Source organism: Zingiber officinale, chromosome 1A (assembly GCF_018446385.1).
Source record: "Zingiber officinale cultivar Zhangliang chromosome 1A, Zo_v1.1, whole genome shotgun sequence".
Lineage (NCBI taxonomy): Eukaryota > Viridiplantae > Streptophyta > Magnoliopsida > Zingiberales > Zingiberaceae > Zingiber > Zingiber officinale.
Window position 1 is genome coordinate 185051794 of NC_055987.1, and position 22075 is coordinate 185073868.

General features: G+C 35.5%; 1 protein-coding gene and 1 pseudogene across 1 annotated transcript; one reads left to right on the plus strand and one right to left on the minus strand.

The window, feature by feature from the left end:
• The window catches only part of LOC122007976, a 36226-nt pseudogene extending 21606 nt beyond the window's left edge, over positions 1–14620 (minus strand).
• Positions 14621–18574: 3954 nt separating this feature from the next.
• Positions 18575–22052, plus strand: LOC122038653 (disease resistance protein RPS2-like). The gene is made up of 2 exons (XM_042598496.1): positions 18575–18724; positions 19233–22052. Exon 2 carries the CDS (start codon positions 19240–19242, stop codon positions 21859–21861), a length of 2622 nt encoding a protein of 873 aa, XP_042454430.1. The 5' UTR covers positions 18575–18724; positions 19233–19239; the 3' UTR covers positions 21862–22052.
• Positions 22053–22075: the final 23 nt, after the last annotated feature.

Genomic DNA, 22075 nt, shown 5'->3' on the forward strand with positions numbered 1-22075 from the left:
TCATAACAGGAAGTAGTGCTCAAGGGTGAGCATTTGATACAGTGAAGGGTGTGGGACCTTCATTGTTAAAATGATGAATGCTTAAGGATAAGCATTAATGCTCAAGGGTGATCATTTGGATACAGTGGAGGGTATGATACCTTCATTGTGATGTTGTGACCAACGAGTGAAGTTATGAACAACGGTGAGTAGCTCTTCAGGGGGAGAATTCTTTTTGATGTGTGCTAATAAGTTAGGCCTTCATTACCTAAAGAGGGAGTTTGCCCTCTAGGAAAGGGGGAGAATGAAGGAAACTCTCATTCATACTTTAGCATGAAAGGAAGTTGAGGTTATGAAATTAGTCTAACTTAAAAGTATTATCTAACATCAAAAAGGGGGAGATTATTGGTGCAATATCCTCTGGGTCAAGGGTGACCAGGTTGACTAGGTTTGAGTTGGCTCAAGCTTGAGTCTTGATGTTTGGGTTTCGATGTTTGACAATACGTGGAGATTGCAGGTGCAATCATCTGATTGGAGAGATTGTTGGTGCAATTCTTCTCTGGTCACGGTTTGACCAGATTGATGTAAACAAGGGTTAACTGGATACTTGACATAAGAAAATCTAGATGGGTCAAGGATGACTGGACATCTAGTGGAAGGAAGTCCAAATGGGTCAAGGTTGACCGAACATTTGGCACGAGAAGAAAAGTCTAAGTGGGTCAAAGGGATTGACCAGACACTTGGTGAAGGAGTACTAGCAGGTTAAAGTTGACCGGATGCTATGCATGATGTTCCAACAGGGTCACGGTTGACCAGATGTTGGAATTGAGGACCCTAGACTTGGTTTAAGCAAGTCAAAGGGAGTCCAATCGATCAACTGATCGATTGAACAGGGGTTCAATCAATCAGCCGATCGATTGAGGGTTGTGTTGCGGTAAGCAGTGGCTCAATCGATCGATTGATCGATTGGGGGGCAAAAATCATGAGCACAGAACCTCTCCCAATTGATCAGCCGATCAATTGGACACCTCCAATCGATTGGAGGATTGGAAATCACGCATATAGGCTGAATCAATCGGGTAATTAATTCAGGCATTTTCCAGAGAGTATAGAGGTGCTCTGAATCGATCAACCAATCGATTCAAATTCTCCCCAATCGATTGAGATCCGACCGTTGCGCAGGTTATAGCCGTTGGCGAGCGCTTTCCTCCCAGTTCTTCACCCGACTCTTCTCCGATCTCCTCAGCGATTATCTCCGAGCTCTCACCGCCAATTCTTGAAGGTTCTTGGAGGCAAGTGCTGGTGCACGTCCAAGTCAACAGGCATTCTACAACAAGAAGAAGAAGTTAGGGTTTACCAGTGTAAATCTTGTAAGATTTTACTTGTATTTGCTTCCCTTTCTTTCTTTTTGTACTAAGAGTGTTGTAAGGCTTCTACGCCTTCGGTAGTCACCGTAAAGGAGTGTTTTCATAGTGGAGAGTGCTCGCGTGTGTGGATCCTTGGATTAGTCACCTCTTCTTGAGGTGGATACCAAGTAAATCCCTTGTGTTAGCATTGGAGAGTTTGTTTTGAGTCTATTTCCGCTGCATATTAACATCAAAGCAAGCAACGAGAAGCGCGACGAGCTATTCACCCCCCCAGAGCACATTTCGACCCTGACAAGGTTCTTATATGATGTCGCAAAATTAGTTTCAATGGATGATGATGAATTGATGAGTTCTTGTGTGAATCTTAAAAATACTTTAAAAATGGTGACACTTCTGATATTGATGTCAAATATATGTTTTCAAAATTACAAGTTTTGTAAGTAATGTTACCAAGTGAATCTTATTAAACAAATAAAAAATGATCTTCCATTCAAATATTAGAGTTTTTAAAAATAATGGATTATGCTTCCGAATATGATAATTACTTATCGGATATTATTAACAATACCCGTGACAATGGCATCTGCCAAAAGAAGTTTTTCAAAATTAAAATGAATAAAATCGTATTTACAAACCACAATGACTTAAGATGGACTAAATGAATTAGCAATTTTATGCATTGAATTTTTTTTTTTTAGAAAATATTGAATGTGATGATATTATTGATGATTTTACCTTTAAAAGTGCATCACGAAGACACTTTAAATGAATTACCTCTGTGCTTTTTATAGGTCTATTACAACATTCACTCTCATTTTTTCTTCTGATTTAGTGAGGAGGAAGCGAAGAAGAAGGTTTACAACGTCTTATGTGAGCGATACTTTGGATTTAGATGCAAAATTAACGAGGAGGCATCCAACAAGGTGGAAGGTTTATGCTAATTCTAAGCAACTAACATTTTAAGTTTTCATAAAGAAAAAATTATTTTACTTTCTGTATTGAGTAACCAAGTAGGTCATTCTCTATGGAAAGTTTTTGCTTATCATATGATGCCCTAGTCGATTTGAAATTTTAAAAATTTACAGTGTTTTTAATTTTTGTCATTGCTAGGATTCCTATGCATAATATTAAATTCATTTATACTAAGTTTTAATTTTTCTTATCAAATGAAGTATATAAGCAATGCCTTTTTTTTTTTATAAAAAGATTTTAATTTTTAGCCACTATATTGAATAAATTATTTAAGTTGCTTAAACTCGAAGTGAATATATTTGTGCTGATATTCTCTTTGATCTTCCAGATTCGTTGATGTTGAAAATAAGGATTATGGATATAAGTTGACTAGGTTGCACTTCTTTATTATTGCCCAGTTTAGCATCAGGATTTTATGTTACATTACTTTGCTTATTTCTTTACATTCTTGAATTAAATTTTTGTTCATTGTCATCATTATTTTGCTAAAAATTCAAGTGATTGATCTTTATAAACACCTCTTGCATTCTAAATGAAATTGATTATAAATAGAATTATTATTTTGGATAATTTAATAGTGTAAGAATGGAAAAAAAATTATATCCATATTTTTAAAATTAATACTTCATTCTCATTTCAATGTTAGAATTGTAGAAATTTATATGTAAATAAAAACGGAACAATCACCCTAAGATAAAAAATCTTATTTCCTTATCCCATTTGTTAGAAACAAAATTTTATAGATTAAAATAATTATTATTTAAATTAATAGAAAGATAAAATTGGAACATAATTGATAGTTTTACTCAGGGCCTTTAAACAATAAATACCGACTTTGAAAATTGGTACTCGATCCATAGAAGTCTAGAAAATTAAAAAAAGTATCCTACCGTTACACTATTATCTCAAAATAAAGATTTTTTTTATTTTTTTTAATTAGCACTATGTATCTAATTTATATTAATTAATTTTAAAATATTGATCCTATAAAAAAATTTTATTAATCATTAAAATAAATTTAAAAAAAATACTTATAATAGATAATCTATTAAATTAGTATTTTTAGATCAGTCATTTATTAGAATGAGATACTATGTTTTTATTTGAGTTTTGATCGTAACTCTGCTGAGCATTACGACAAACACTTTCTATTATTTTATTCAATATATCTTTTGATTTGCGTCTGTATAATCTTTTCCATCAGTAGAATTGAACTACAAGTATTTTTTTTAATGACATTTTTTATATTATTATTATTATTATTCACGAATTCGATTTTACTCCTATATATATATTTTTATAAATTTTATTAATTTATCTTTAATAATAGAAGAGTTTGTTTAAAATAAAAATTATAGAGCATTTTTTTATAGTTATAAAACTGCGAATAGTGTAAATTAATGGGCAGATGCCCTCCCACGACGTGCGTCGCACCGACTCACACAATCTTAATCCTCTTCGTCCATTATTGATCTAGCGGTCAATAAGGCCTCCTGGCCATGCCTTTTCGCGATTGGATTTGGAGTGTCAGATATGCAGTCCCGTACCTGAGATTTGGATGGTCTGAATCGAATTTCAATCAAAAGGGCCTTTTTACACAATAATCTTCCTTTACATGTGTGATCAAAATTTTTTAACGAAACTACAAAATTTACAATAAAATAAAGAGTTGAATAACATGAATATTTCAAAATATAATAAAAAATAAATATTATCAATAATCATTTGAATACAACACGTCTTGCTGTTTTAGCTGCAAAAATATCAATTAAGCTTGTATAGTCAAGATGTTCAACTATTTTTTTTTTCAATAGACAACATCGCCAATCCATTTAATCTTTCTTGTGACATGGTTGATCGAAGATATGTTTTAATTAACTTCAACTTGGAAAAGCTCCTTTCTGTAGATGTCACTGTAACTGGTATGGTCAATAAAATTCTGTATACAACATGAGTATTTGGATAACAATCATCCATATTTTTCAGATAATTCAAAACATCTATTGCTCTTTTTGCTTCCACTGGTAAAGACTGTTTCAAGATTGATAACTCCATATACAGATCATCTCCATCAATATCTGACTTGCCATTATATCTCAATGTTTCTTCGAGATTTTTACAAGATTTCATTAGATTATCATCATTAGCAAACTTTAATCTTTCTGGATTGAACAAAAACCCAAATGTTTCTTCGTACTCTTGAAATTGTTCAAATCGAGTTTTTAGTGAAGAAATAGCTTGATCCATTAAGAAAATAAAATACTTAACTCTAAAAGACTCTTCAGCTGATTGCATCACATCTTCACTACTACTTTCATCAAATTGTTTCTTTCTTCGGATAATGCGTTTTTCTTTAAATGTAGCTTCAATCTCCATTTCTTCTGCCATTTGCTTTGCTTCTATCATGGCCTTATCAAATCCAAACTCTCGATACTCCTCAAAAGTAAGAATAAGTCCTTTTAATTGTTTAATTGCAATATCAATATTCATATTTTCACCGTGAAGAAATTTACTGACAGTATTGATCGCATGCAGCAACTTGTACCAAATTACCCTGCCAAGTAAGAATTCAAAATTTTCAAGTTCATATGTTGCCAATGATTTAGCTTCACTCTTTGTTTTTGGATCTTTACTCGTTTGTGCCAAATCAAGTAAAACATCTCTAATTTTTTATGTTTGTTCTTTTATAGCTTTCACGCTTTCAACATGACTTTCCCAACGAGTTTGTGACAATGGCTTAACTGTCAAGCCTTCTACGTGATTTTTAAAAACTTTCCAACGCTTTGTAGAAGAGGAAAACAATGTATAAATACATTGTATCACTCCAAACATAGACATAGCTTTAGAACAACAATTAGCCATATCACATAATGCCAAATTCAAACTATGACATCCACAAGGTGTATAAAAGGCTCTTTGATTTATTTCAAGTAATCTTTTTTGCACCCCATTATATTTTCCTTTCATATTGGATCTATTGTCATACCCCTGTCCTCTTATATCATCAATATTAAGCTCGAGATCATTCAACACATTTTTTAGTTCAGTAAAAAGTCCAAATCTAGAAGTGTCATCTACTTTCAAAAAAGATACCCATTATTCTTCAACCATAACAGAGCTTGTTGAATTATCCACACAACGTATTACAAGAGACATTTGTTCCTCGTGACTTATGTCTGGAGTGCAATCTAGTATAACTGAATAATATTTTGCTTCTTTGATTTTTCTAAGAATTGCAGATTTTACTTCATTTGCCAACATCTGAATCAGTTCATTTTGAATTTTTGGACCAAGATATGTATAATGTGTCTCATGTTCTTGAATACGTCGTATGTGCTCTTGCATTATTGAATCGAACTCAGCAATCATTTCAATCATTTGCAAAAAATTACCATCATTCTCAACATAAAGCTTTTCACAATTTCCTCGATATGCTAGATTATTTTTTGCAAGTCTATAGGCAATAGCAATTAACCGCTTTAATACTAATCTCCGATGCTCTTTTTCTTTATTAATTTCTATCTAAATGGTTTCATCAATTGTCTTATTTTTTTTCAGTCTTTTCTCCAAATCATTCCATGTTGTCATACAACCAATATGTTCCTTACTTCCTTCATGCATTGTAAGACATCGAGTCAAATTATGTCAATCCTTGTAGCCTTCAGTAGCTAATTGACTAATTGTAGTCTTGTTGTTGTGATTTATGAACAACTTACAACAAAAACAAAATATTCTATCCAAGGAAGATGAATAAACTAGCCATTTTCTATCCTTTTTTTCTCCATTTTGCAGTATTCGGTTATAATGCAATGCATCAAAATGTCTACCAGCTTTATCTTTAGGAAACAAGATGCCATCAATTCTTGTTGGACCTTTTTCCACTAAAAAATCTCTTAATTTTTGATCAATTTTTTCCCATTTTCCAGGATCATCAATATTCAAATCTGAAATAATCTCTTGATCTATAGTTTCAGGCTGAATAACAGAAATATTATCATTATCTTCTTCATCCAAGTCATTCACAATTTCTTGTTCAACATCCAACAAGTTATCAATCTTCTGTTCCACAGTTATTTTGTTATTGATATTAAAGTATTTATTAATATCTCCTGCCTAACTTTGAATAAGTGCCTCTTCTCTATGTTTTCTTTTTCTTTTTTGAGATCCAGATAAATATTTTGGAGGCATGATTATATATTATACCTAAACAATATTAAAAATGAATGTGTAAGAAAATAAATAAATAATAAGAAGGGAAAAGAGAAAAAGTTTAAAGAATAAAAAGAAAAAGAAAGATAGCTAAAGAAAGATAAGGAAAAAAATTACGTGAGGGCTTTCGTTGTCGTGTGTAGTTTGGGAAGAATGTTGCGATCTCGGCTATGCCAGATTGGTCCACTTCACTTCCCCTGCAGGTTCCCAACAATATAAGGACAGTAAGCATTTGGAAAAGAACGCATCCAAATCAAAAAAAAGTGCAATTTGAAGTGTGAGATAGACAACTTTGTGAGGAATATCTATCAAAAGTATATCTAATTAGAAGTAAAGAAACACTCACTAACATCCATTCAATCCATGAGGGAACAAAAGGAAGCCCTAATTAGATATAAAGAAACACTTACTACAATGGCCTATTCTTGTTGCTCTCGAAACTAGCCATGAATTCAAAGACACAGCAAATGACTCTAGTTGCACTCATAACTAGTCATGAAGATTTTATGCTGCTACAATTCAAGTGCAGCACGAGGGATCCTGTTCATTGCTTGTTTTTTGCCGGGGAGGTTAAATCAATTAGGTCCTCCTTTACAATAACAAATGAGCATAAAATAAAATCAAAATGATAGATTCGAGCCAAAAAGCTACGCTCAAACAGATGAATAGGAAGAAAACAACAACTTACATATAAAAAAATCATCGTAGCATATCTCTTGCTTTTTTTTTAAAAGTGTGGAAGCCACTTGCAGAATTATCCAACTCCAAGCAAGTATGAAGAAAGCCGAGCCACAAAATTTACAATAGATACCCAACTTAATGTAACAAATACACAAATGCGACCAGAAGAGCTCACAACTTGAAACAAACTCAAACTTAATCCAAATCTCATGGTTCAACTTAATTGGATGCCTGAACCTGACTTAAATATAAGGCAGTTAACCATGCAACTATAGAGGCTATCCACAATCCAACCAAGAACTTCTATCCAACTCCTAGCCAACATGCAGAAAGCAAAGCCAAAGATAATTTACAAGTATCAAGCAACTATTATAAACAAGTTGAAAGAATTTTTCAGTGGAAAAATGGCATTTTCCTTTTTTTCCCTTTTTCTCATATTCAATTGAGACAAGAACTACAGAAGATATGAGCAAAAAAAAATGATAGGGTTGTTCACCCTGCTTCCTCCCTAACTCCACTAAGCCTAAAAGACATAAAATAAAAGATAGAAAAATTAATAAGAATAGCTCTTACTTGAATGATAGAAACTAATTGAATCGAATTGGAAGCTCTGGAGCAGAGCGGTAGAAGAGAAGTAGAGAACAAGATTACAAGAAAAATCAATTTTGCTTTTGTCTCCCTCTCACCTTTTTCCTTGCTTTTGTAACGACACAAAATACACAACAATTCAAAAGCAAGAGAAGTAGAGAACTAATGTCGTTATGTCGCAAGCAAGAATAGGGAAGTGGGAAGTTGATTGAAAATAAAAACTGCACACATCAAATAGAAACTTACCAAAATGGAAGATCAATCGAAGAGGCTAATGGCCATTGCATGGAAGCTGTCTAGGTACAAATAGTGTAGTGGTACAGGCCATTTGTGAGTATCTATTGCATAGTTCTTAACTCTTGATATGTTAATAAGACATAATCATGTAGAAGTAAACAACTAAATTAAAGACTTGCACTGTTAGCTACATGCAAATAATGTGATTAGAAAATTGCATTGATCGTGTTTTAATATATTACTAACAAACGGCAGACTTAGGAAGGAAGTACGTGTATGCCATAATTTGACAAGTTTGAACTATCTCTAGCAAAATTTCCTCTTTTAAAAGATCTTAATTACTCAATAAGAACAAATTTCTACTCATCTTAGTGATCCTGAGACTTTCACCTTTCCTAATTATTTTAATTTTCAGAAATATTGATGAACCTTTGTATTTTATTTATATTCATTCAGTGCACACTATATCAAATTTTATGGTTGCCATTATGTTTTGTAGGTGCATTTATTAGTCAACCACTTTACAAATTTTTTTATTTACCCATTAGCAATGCTGATTCAATCAAAATACCTATATGAAGATATCAAATATTTTGTGCTCGTAACTAAAAGTTGGCATACCAATGCAGATATATACATAATTATTATTACTCGTTAAAATTTACTATGCATATCATATGACAATATCTAAAGATAAGTCCAGATATCCGCCTCCAAAATAGTGCGTGCCAAAAGTAATCCCACGTAAGGCAACTCGTCGCAATTCAGAGTCTTGTAACAACATACATATTATTAAGCCACACTCACAGATATCCAATAGCTTAATCAAAATTTCTATTAACCAGGAAATCCTAATTTCCTTCATTGATCTCGGTTAACTAAATAAATCGGATCCAATCCAAAGCCTAGATTGAATCCAACATTTTAACCTCAATCATACCGAAACCACATGGACATTATCCCTAAGCTTTCTAGCTTAATTCGGATTTAGTAATTCCAGCTATGTCACCAACCCAACGGGTTTTAAATTTATTCATGAATCAAACTCAGGTTACCCGAATTTGAGTATCCTTTTATCAATTCACTGCCAGGGATCTTGCTGTTGGAAATTGTGGCCAGAGTTGTGAGTCGCCCTTAGATGGTGATGCTCAGATCCATAGCAGAGTAGTTGATCTCCAACACAAACACCCCTAATTAGCAGTAAGAATAACCAAACCCTCACATCGTGCTAGTGTTAGCCGATTACCTCTTCTTCGGTGATGGCAGCAGGAAATCAAATGCTGGTGGTGGCACTAGGTCAAGAGACGCCAACACACAGTGAGCTCCTGCCGGAATCTGATCCTCTTTGGCAAAGGCAGAGGGTAAAGGAAAGGGGAAATCAACGATGCTAGGTCAAAGTGGGTGGCTACTGAGGAAGTGAACTGGAGCAGAGGGACGGCGACGTCATAAGGACCCCGAGTGGTGGCCACGGCAGGGCGGTAGTGGGTCGACGGTGGCAGATCGTGGTCGTCGTAGAGCTGGCCTCAGGTTGCTCTGGCGAAGGTCGGTGCGGCAAGTCCTTTACCGACGTCGGGTACGGAAGCTAGGGCTTGGCGGTGATTCGGGAGTAGGGCACAACGTCGACGCAAGGGAGATCAGGAGAGAAGGGGAGTTGGTGTCGGGTGAGACAAGTGAGGGAGATCTTCGGCCGAAGGCTTTGTACGCGTGGGAGGGAAGGAGAGGAGGCGTTGGCGGCGAAGGTTGGGGAAGGAGAGGAAGATGAGGAGCTTCGGCAACGAAGAGGAAGAGAAGAGGGACATGGCACGGCAATGGGAGGAGAAAAAGAAAATGAAAAGAAAAAGAAAAAGAAAAAGAAAAGAAAAATTCAAACTTTTCCTCATTTAAATAGGGTAGTTTAAACATGTTTTCCCTTGGCTCAATTTTTGATCCCCTTAAACTCGTGATATGAACTCCGAAAAATTCTCATAAAATTTCTAAAAAAATCCCCTATGGTTATTCTTCCATTTTCGGTATTTTATAGACCTCATTGACTATCCATAGGATGACTAGCCCAACCCCACAAAATTTTTCCACCAGCCATCAGGGTAAATCGGGAAGTGCACACAGTAGCCAACCTAAGAGCCCATCATCCTTTAGTTGTGCGCTCCATTTAGAGAAAAAAATTCTACAAATATGTTATAACGAGGATCAAATCGTGAATACTTGGATGATAATCTAAATATTCGACCGCTGTAGATAATCCGGGACCAGGTTTAAACATAAGAAATAATACAAAGGATGGTTGAATGAATTTTCCATATTAATAAAGATTATCTTCACAAAATTCACTCATATGATAGATTGATTCGGGAGTAGGGCACAACGTCGGCGCAGGGGAGATCGGGAGAGAAGGGGAGTTGGTGTCGGGTGAGACAAGTGAGGGAGATCTTCGGCCGAAGGCTTTGTACGCGTGGGAGGGAAGGAGAGGAGGCGTTGGCGGCGAAGGTTGGGGAAGAAGAGGAAGATGAGGAGCTTCGGCAACAAAGAGGAAGAGAAGAGGGACACGGCACGGCGATGGGAGGAGAAAAAGAAAATGAAAAGAAAAAGAAAAAGAAAAGAAAAATTCAACTTTTCCTCGTTTAAATAGGGTAGCTTAAACATGTTTTCCCTTGGCTCAATTTTTGATCTCCTTAAACTCGTCATATGAGCTCCGAAAAATTCTCATAAAATTTCTAAAAAAATTCCCCTATGGTTATTCTTCCATTTTCGGTATTTTATAGACCTCATTGACTATCCATAGGATGACTAGCCCAACCCCACAAAATTTTTCCACCGGCCATCAGGGTAAATCGGGAAGTGCACGCAGTAGCCAACCTAAGAGCCCATCATCCTTTAGTTGTGCACTCCATTTAGAGAAAAAAATTCTACAAATATATTATAACGAAGATCAAATCATGAATACTTAGATGATAATCTAAATATTCGACCGCTGTAGATAATCCGGGACCAGGTTTAAACATAAGAAATAATACAAAGGATGGTTGAATGAATTTTCCATATTAATAAAGATTATCTTCACAAAATTCACTCATATGATAGATTGATCTGGGTGAGTTTCACTCTATGTTTTTCTAAATTATATTTAATTGTTTTAAACTTGTGCAAATGTCTTCAAACTGACACGATGGTGAGAGATTTAAAGTTATTGCCAATACTTTATTTCAGATCAATATTCCCTTTTATTAAATTATGCACTTTCTTCCATCTATATCATTTGAAAATGTTTGTAGACAAAATAGTGGGCATGTCAACCATGCAAAATTTGACATGCTATTATTTTGCTAGACGAAAAAATGGTGATAATATTTGTATTTACCTAGATGAAATAATGATGTTAATGATTGAGGATATAAAATTTTCTAAAAGTTTAACAGTTATTTGTCATTTTTTATAAAAAATTTTGAAAATGAAAAAGTGTATTACGAACCACATAATAAAATTGTTCCTACTATTTAACCAAAACTCATTTATACTAAGGAATATCTTTCCAAATTAAGGGGGTAAATAAATCAAGCTGCTTATGACTTATTCGAAACTTGATTCGATAAAAGCTCATTTAATGAAGCTCGTTAAGATAAATAAACAGGCTTAAGTTTCACAATATGCTCGTTAGCTCGTAAATATATTCGTTAGTAAGCTCATGAATCAATTTTTAAATAAAAAAATAATAGTTTTGATATTGAATTTATAGATTTTACACTCTACTTATGAAAAATATAGACAAATATATTAAATTTATTTATTAGAATAAAATTATATATTTTAATAAGAATATTATAATTTTCTCTAAATATATAATTTAATTTCTAATAAATATTTAAATTTATATTTATATTTATTAAGCTCGTTTATACTCGATAAAAGTTCAAATAAGTTTGTGAGATATGAATATATTCGTTAAATAAAGTTCGAGCTCAACTCGATTATAAACGAGTCAAACTTAAACATTCAAAAATTTGGATCGACTCAATTACACACCAAAGTCATAGATATGAGAGACGTGGTAAGATTATTTGTTGTGTAATCTATCTACAAGTAAATTATGTTAACTTTTTTTGTAATTTGTGAACATTAAAAGAGAAATCATAAAATTTAAAAATAGATATAGGATACAGTTGCACAAGAAAGGACTATTATTTTACAATAAAAGGGAAAGTGGATAAGGTGTCCCGCCCCAGGTAGTCCCTACCGATAAAATTTCGACAGTATCTCTCCTGTACTGATGACAATATGAATCCAAGAATACATATACCTCGACCCACACGGCCGGAACAAATATAACACAAATAACAAACAATCCACGCAGTTTAATATACAGTCTCCAACTGACAACAAAAATTACTAAAAGAAAAGACGATAAAGAAATCATCACAGATATATATAAATCCTACTCCACTACAACGAAGAAATGAAATCCACGAAGTAATGAGAACATCCGCAGCGGAAAACAAGAGTAGCAAACTCAAATGTCAACATAAAGTCCATAATACAAAAACCCACATCACAAGTGTATAAGGACATAAAATTGAAAACAAAAGTCGAGAACTGAAAACCCTTGCAACAAGGGGGGATAGCGACTGGAATCTCCCGACGACCTCAACCTGAAAAGTGGTAATATAACAGTGTGATTCCAAAGAACTCAGCAGGTAACCAATAGATATGTACAACAACATATAACCACCAGCAATAACCTATAGTTCAATCTCCTAAACCATAGAACTTATAGTACAGTCTCCTAATAGTATAACAGGTATGTATAGCTGAATAAACTGTAATAACTAACAATAAGCATGTAATACAGTTTATAGCAAGAATAATAAGACATGCATAACTGAAATAAACTGTACTTACCTGCAAGTCCTCTGAGCAGTAATTGTGAACATACACAGATAAAAATAGTCAGAGTAAAAGAATGTATCTTGTATGCATGTCAATCATATGCAGTCATCAAAATATATCATATAATATGCAACAATCACAAAGAATGCAATCTGTACATATGATGCAAATGACATGTCCTGGTCACCCCTGACGCCAGTCAGCCATCTCACACACGATAGTGAGACCGAGTGGGTAGGGCTGTGACACCGTGCACTCTGTCATCACTACTCCTGATGAGTGACCGGGTGGACGGGATGCTGTCGGAGTACAGGTATCCTCCTACCTCAAATCATAATGAGGGAGCGCAATGCTCTCATCTCCCGGTACGCGATGACAGGGAGGGATCCCTGCCTGCTATTACGCTGCAGTCACACTACCCATGAGCGGACCAGCAGTGCCCTACAGAGCAAACTGGCATACACACCCTGGGTGTTGTGTCACTACCCATGCAGTGGTCACGTTGTGTGCAGGCCCATGTAGTCGGCTGACGAGCTCAACAATAATGGAGTCGTCAATCGCCCAGCATGCAATTATGCGGGATGGTGCATGATGCTACAGTATGTCATACCTGAACATATCCTCATCCATATATATGTGCCAGAAAGATAAACGCATATATAACAATGATATAAGTAACATAAATCCAAGAACACATAACAAGTATGTCTAGCAACTAATCAAGTATAAAGAAGCACTCTAAATATCTATCTCTATGAACATATATACACACAGTAAGAGATAAAAGCATACTAGACTAAAGTATAGCAGATAACAGTAGAAGCATGTATCAGGTATCAAATAAGCTAAAACTAGGGAAGAGATAAATCTACCAATTACCACTAGTTATATATATACTATAAGTATCATAAGACACTATCAAGAGATAAGTTAAAGTGTACTCACCTCAAATATAGGGTCCAATCAAGCAATCCAAGGTCGAGACGCTCGTCTCGAATCAGAGTCCTGCGTCAATATATATATATATATATATATATATATATATATAAATATATATATATATATATATATATATATATATATATATATATATATATATATATATATATATATATATATATATATATATATATATTATTTAGTTAAATCCAAATGAATAGCTAAATAAAATCTCCAAAACTAAATTAGGGCAAAACCCTAATCAAACACAATCACAACCTACCTAATTAAATCTAACGGTCAATTAGGGTTAGTTACCTAATCCCTAATCACCAATTAGATTAGTAGTCTAAACTTAAATTAAATCCAATAGTTGACTAGGATTAATTGTCTTAACCCTAATCATTCCATTAGATTAATCTAAGCAAATAAATCTAATAACAATCAACAACTAATTACAACATGTATCACCATCTAAAATAATCAAATCTAACCATGATCTACACCTAAGATGAAAACCTATATTCAACTAATCAATCACTCTAATCATGTAGCAACTAGTAATCAAATTTATTCTTAATTCAATACATACATAACCCTAATTCAAATCATGATCATGTAATCAAATCATGCCTAAATCTACACATAAACATAATTCATCTAAAACATGTATCAATTACCTCTACACATACCTCAATTAACAGCCACTGTTGATTGCTGCAACCAAGGGAGTTGCTAGTTGGAGTGTTGCCGGAATGGGAACACCCCATAGAATAGAGCTTCGGATCCACAGAACACAACCTTGCTGGATTCCAGTATACTGTTCGGTTCAAGATTGGAATCAATCGGATCAAGTAGAAATCAATCAGTGGAAATCACAGATCAAACAAACAACCTCACCTTGCTGTCACCTTCCCCGAACACCGCTACTATGAAGAGGAGACGAAGCTCGGAGCTAGGGCACGGCAAAGTAGATCCAAGCCGGTGATGAAGAGGAAATACCGAGGCTAGGGCTAGGTTCTCCCTTCTTGATCGGAGATTTGCTCACACAAAGCAACGATTCGAAGGCAAAGCACCGGCGATGGACCTAGGGCACGGTTCGGAGAGAGTCCAATGAAGAAGGATCAAGAATCATCACACGAAATCCTTAACGATCAACCGAACATGATGCCTTACCTTCGGAGCCCTAATTGCCTCTTCACGCAGACGATCGGATGGAAAAGACTCGACCTAGTGGCGTCGACAGTCGGCTAGAGGAGACGCGACGTCATGTCTGCGACCCAGAGAGGAAAAGCACCGGCTGGATCTGAGCTTAGGGTGTCGATGCCGGCAGAGGAAGATCTCCGGAGGTCGAAGCTCCATTCCGTCGTCGTCGAGTCGTCTGTGAGAGAGCGTCGAGCAGAGGAGAGATCAGGGAAGGAGAGGGTCGGGAAATCGGCGTTTTGGGAGATAAATAAAAGAAAAGGAAATATATATTAAAACATTTCGTCACTTAAATGAGTATCCCAGGCTTAATCCGCGTCCGCCGATTGATCCCCTCAAAACCCTTCGTACGAGTTCCTAAAAGTTCTCAGAAAATTTTATAAGGCTATTTCTCAAATAACCCTATTTATTTAAATTTTTCGATGTCTCACATAAGGACATCTCTAATGTATGTTTTGTGAAAGGTTTATAAAATTAAAAAACCTCAATAAAAAAGTTTGAAACATTATAGGGATAAAGTTTGAGATTTATAGTTCAAGAATGGTATTGAAAACTCAAACTTACCTTTTTCTTTCTCTTGAAAATGGAACTAGTAATTAATGATAAAGTAGTGTTGCATTGTGATTTGTAATGTAGAGAGTTATATGATTTATAATATAGGGTTCATAAAAATATTGTAGAGGAGTTTTTTCATGGTAAAAAAAATACTAGATTTTTTAATTTTGATGTAACACAATGGTAACTATAAAAAATCTTATTTAGAGGTGTAACAATTGAAGATGTCCTAAAAATAATAGTTTCGCATGAGCAATTATAAAGAAGTACCAGGAAACAATACTCCTTATAATTATCAGTGTAAATTTCGTTATCTCATAATCATTAGATATCATGTAGTTGAACTGATCACTGAAATACGTAATTTATGGTTATTCTTGATTGGGAAAATATATAAGAAAAAGGGGAAATTCAAAAATAGAGAAGGACAATGCATGGAACAGTGGAAGAAAACAAAGCATCAGGGAGACAAAAGGATCTACGTCGACGAATATCATGAAGGAGATGGAGACATTAAGGGTTTGTTCTAATGATCGGAAGATTCAATTTCTCGGTGTTCTTAGCATGAGAAAGAAAAAAACTATGGTGAAAAAACACTTCTCTTATTGCTTTTCCTCTTAAAAATGCTTCGGAGCAAAAAGTTGTTGGATATTGGGGCCTTAAATGGACCAAAACGATTTAGAGGAAGGAAGCCATCAATTGTTGAAAGTCGTAATTGACTTCAAAATTGAAATCTACGATTCGCGTAGATAGATTTAGACTATTAATTTGCTCAAAACCGATTAAGGGTGAATGAGAAATTAATGTTTAAAGTCAGCCCAAAATAATATTTATTATTCATTAATAAAGTGCATGGGAGAATAGTCCCACATCGGAAATTCTCGATGTGTATTCTCTACTTATTAATGAAGATGTGTTAATGGAGTTAACACAAAAATAAAAGGTGACCCCTTAGCTCAGGGCGAGCATGTGAGCCCGCCACGTGCGCAATGGGCGCTTTGTAGGCACACTTTGCATTTCGCATTGAGGAGCTTAAATTTATGCTCCAGGTGACATTGCAGTGCCTACGTGGCACTCGGGTGACGTGTCAGGCTCGTACCTGACGTGGCAGTACCTATGCGTCATCCTCGTGGGCAAAGGGAGATGACTGGACAGTTGACTTAGGGAATGGATGGCTACCGTTGATCAACGTTGATCAAATAGGTATGATGGATCGCTTGTGATGTGATCTAGAGCGTTAGATCGCAAAGAGTAAAGATCTGACGGCCTGGGATGAGACTTGATCTGAAGCATCGAATCAATGGATCCAGATCCGATGGCCGATGACAATAGGCGGGATCTGAGGGTCACAACTCCTCAGATCTGATGGATGAGATTGAAGTGGGCTTGGTGAAGGGTTACAACCCTTCAGAATAGATGATCTAGATCGATCCAGCCCAAGGAACACATCCACTCACTCAAAGGACACTCAACCTCTTCTTTCAGTATAAATAGAACCCTCCAGATGATGGAATACTCACTCAATCCTCTCTTCTCCTCCTCAAGCATTCATCTCATCTTGTGCATTCAAGAGTCCAAGAAGTCTACTAAAAGGTTCGCTGGTCTCGGAAGTCGGAGTGCTACGATTCCGAGACGTTCGTCGTCGTTGTATCTTGGGAACGAATTGCAACAATCCGTTAAGCACCGTAGCGGAGCAATATCGTTTACGGAGAGAGTGTCGAACACTAGCCTCGACGATCAGTTTGCATACTCCAGAAGCTACACGGGGATCAACAAAAGTAGGGCCCCGGAACTTAATCAATAAAGTTCAAAATTATTCTTTTGTTTATGTTTTCCTAATATTCTAAAATTGATTTCACAAGATAAAAACACTGATTTTATTCTGTTATGAAAAATGAAAGAAGAAAATCATTGCTTTCATTTTTTTTTCTCTATTTTTTTTTTCCGAATTTTGATTTATTTTTCTTCTATGTTTTTTACTTCCTAGTATGAAAGTGAGACCAAATGCTTCAAAAAAAAAAACAGATTTTTTTATAAAATTGTACAAGTTTAAGTCAATATAATAATTTTGATTGCTATACAAATATATACTAATATAAATTGGGAAAGGTATTGAACAAACACCAAAGAGTTTAAAGTCACGTAGACAAATATTTATTTGTGAAATCAAATTATTTAAGTTTCAAGTAACAATTTGATTTAAAATTATTATGTGTAGCTGAGTTGATCTAAATTTGAGAAAGAAATTAATTATAGCCTTTCAACAAATTTAAGGAACTAAGGAACTTGATTATACTATATAGACTCAAATTGATTAAATTTCAAATATGATTCATTTTTTATATATTTCTTATATGTACATATTATGAATATTTTATAACATGTCTTCATTTGGAGCAACGTTAGATTACTTCAAGTTTTTTAAAGTCAACTTGTTGCCACGAAGAACCCTAGAAGCATTATTTTACATAGTTATTGTCGGGAACAATTTATGGTTGTTTCGATTGCGTAGTGTGGTTTGAAGGAACAGGTGATTTATATACAGAGTGAAAGAAGAATATAATGATAATTAGGTATATATTTTATTAAATATAAAATTTGGATATGCATAAAAGGAAACTATATCGTCTCACACAATTATAGAAAGAAATTATAATTGAATATTTTTTATTTGATAGAAGAGTTTTTACTTTTCTTTTAATAAGGCTAATTAACACACTCTTCTTTAGTTTTAGAAACAAGCCAATTACAAAAGTTAAAACCTTCTTCCGAAACCACATAAAATCGAGAACAAATTCTGTACCGACCAAATACTTTTCTTAGCACAAGCTTTTATTCTTTACTTTGCTCTCTTCAAGAACTATGCCCATGGGATGCCCTCTCTCTTTGCACATCTCCTTTGCTTCCACATGGAGCAATCATGATTTGGATTTGATTCTACATCTGCTATTTATAATGCACCGTGCCATTCTCCTTCTTCATAATCTCATAATTATTTTTCTCCTACATCATACTTGACTTTCTCCAACCCTATTGCTGCAACAACTACCATGGAGAAGGGGCTGTAAATGAGTCCAGTCCAGCTAAAAATTATAGAATTCGACTTATTTAATAAGGTAATCGAGCTAAATTAAATCTAATTTAAAATGAACCAAACAATTAAAATAGTTGTTTAAGCTTAATTTAGTTTGGTTTCTTTTTTTAACTGAAATTTGATTTAAACTTAGTTTGTCTAAATATTATTGAACTCTCAATTCAAATTTATTTAATTGTTTAAAACTTTTAACTTTTTAAACTTATTTGATTAGTTATTGAGTTTGATAATGCAAGTTTATTTGACAATTTTATTTATTTGTCAATGTTGATAAGAGTTTATTGATAAATATGTTTTATAAATTTTGTTCGTTAACTTTATTCATAAATATTATTTATGAATAGTTCATAATTTTTATTCATGAATATTAACAAACAGAACATATATCTATTTAAACTTGTTCATTAATTTAATAATTTATTTTAAATTTTTTATTTAATTAATTTTGTATATACCGAAGAACAAAAATAAATTTTTATTAAATTGAATATCAAACTTGCTCTTACAAATGTTTGTTACGTCTCTAGCAGCTCTATAATGGGGTATGTTTCTCCGAGTTCTCTTATGGATATTTTCAACTTACTGAAGGCTTGCTGCTCTCCGTCATGCAATTATATCATGACCTATGACGGGACTTTTAGCTCCTTGGCCAGTGAGGTTGGGCAGCTGAAGGACAAAAGTTCCGATGTCAAGAGAGACGTCGAGGCAGCAACAAGGGATGGCATGACTCCCAGGAGCGAAGTGCTTGGGTGGCTAAGCTCCGTGCAAGACATGGAAGGTGAAGCCGAGTCGATAGAGAGAAAATACAACCAAAAGATCAAGTGTTTGTGCAGCTTCCCACTCAACATTTGTTCTGCCTACCGTCTCAGAAACAGAGCTGAAGCAGCACTTGCCACAATCAGAGAGCTCAAACAAAGTGCAGAGTTCACTAAGCTCTCAGATAACCTGAATCTTACCCGCTCCATCAAGATGCCAACCACCAAAACTATCGGCATGGACAAGGTCTTCGAGGAGCTTCAACGCCATGCCAAAGATGATAGTTTGAGTGTGATTGGCATCCACGGAATGGGTGGTGTGGGCAAGACAGCACTCTTGAGAAGATTCAACAATGATTTCCCGAGTGAAACAGAGGCAGACGTGGTAATCTTCCTTGAGCTATCAATAGACTATAAGCTGGAGGAAGTCCAGAAATCTTTATTCGATCGACTGAGTTTGACATGGCAGGATGAGGTCACACACAGAGACAGAGCAACCAAATTATTTAGAGTCCTGAGTACGTTGAAATTCATATTGTTACTCGATAATCTATGGGAGCCCCTAAATTATCAGGTTGTTGGAATTCCACTTCCCGCGCCTCCATCAAAGTGCAAGATCATATTCACAACCCGAACAGAAGACACTTGCAGCCACATGGGCACAGAAAAGATGATTAAAATGGAATGCTTAGAAGAGGAGGCAGCCTGGAATCTCTTCAGAAATAGTGCAAGGATGGATGTCATTGACGCCGACAAGAATGTACGGATCGAAGCTAGAGATTTAGTCAAGGAATGTGGCGGCTTGCCTGCAGCTCTCATTGTGCTGGCACAAGCAATGGCGCCTAAAAAGACGTGGGAAGAGTGGATACACGCCTTGACCATCATGAAGGACACACCACACCAACTTCCTGGTATGACAAATAATGTTTTGTCTATCCTGAAACTAAGCTATGATCGTCTATCCAGTGACAACTTGCGAGTTTGCGCCTCTTATGGTGCATTATTCGAAAAAGGATCTTGGATTTACAAATATAATATTAGGGATTATTGGATAGGTGAAGGGATTATTGATAATGCCGATACTATATTGGATGCTACCCGGAAGACACAATTTCTGCTTGGCATACTACATGCAGCATCTTTAACAGTAAGAGTCGATGATGTCTACTTCACGATGCACCCCATGACCCGAGCCATGATATTGTGGGTGCAACGTGAGTGCGGGAAGAAGGAGAACAAATGGTTGGTGCTGAATAGGGAGCAGGTCAAAGAAGAGAATTGGCGAGATGCAGAGAGAATTTCACTGGGGGTAAACCAAATAAGAGAACTTCCCGAAACACCTCAATGTCCTGACTTAATTTTTCTGAATCTAGAGTTTAACGAACTTCTCAGCAAGATTCCAAATGGCTTCTTCTTGCACATGCCTCACCTCAAAATCCTTAATTTGCGAAACACTTCTATACAGGAGCTCCCGGCAAGCATTGGTAATCTGGTGCAACTGCACTATCTCGATCTATCCAGAACTAGGATTACTTCTCTACCAAAGGAGATGGCAGCTTTAGTAAATCTCAAATTATTGTCGTTGGCATTCACGACATCTTTGAGAATCATTCCTGACCAACTATTCTCCAGTCTTCGAGAATTGCAGTGGCTTGACATGTGCGACAGCTACACTGGGTGGAGGGAAGGACAGATTTGGGAAGGAGGTGTGAGTTTTGAAGAGCTGGAAAGCTTGAAGAGATTAAGAGTCATTGGGATTACAGTCAGCACGCTTGCTGCTCTTCAAAACCTCTGTATCTCTCCGAGACTAGCAGCATTCACATGTTGGCTTTATATAGAAGGGTGTCGAGATTTGACGTTGTTCGACATCCCATCCAAGGATTTTCATCTGGAAAATATGCTCGAAGTATTTTGTATCCGGCTTCACGCAATGTGTGAGCTAGAAGAGGTAGTAATTGGCAATCTTAAACCGATTCTTCAATCTCTACAGCAACTTCGACTTTCGAGTCTCCCAAAAGCAAAGCTCGTTTGGAGGGCTACGTTCCCTAGTACTCTTTTTAAACTAGAAATTGATGGTTGCGGGGCAATAGATAGATTGATCAAATTGGAGGGAGAGGCAAATGGTAGTGGGGAGACAGTTATAACAATCTTTCCTGATCTCCACACAATGGTGCTACGGCGGCTTCCAGAATTGAAGAGTTTGAGTGATGGGGAACGAATATTAAATTTCCCATCGTTGAAGACTATCAAGGTGGAAGATTGCCCCAAGCTGACGAAGCTGACGTTGGTTGCTGATGGGCTGAAAGAGATCAAGTGTCAGAGATCATGGTGGGAGCAGCTCAATTGGGGTGACGAACGAACCAAGTCCTTTGAACACCTCTACAATCCCATGAATATAGATTGATGGCTAATTCATCACGGATGTATGTGAAGAACGTAGGCATTTTATACAAATATTGTGAAAATCTAATCAATACTAATTTTAGTTTTATGAGAGATATATGAGTGCCCTGTATTTGAGAGATTGATTATGTAATATTGAGTGTCTAAAATATGATATTTTGTAACGAGAGCTTAATTCAAGTTCCATGAGTATTTTATACAGCTCTTCAAACAGT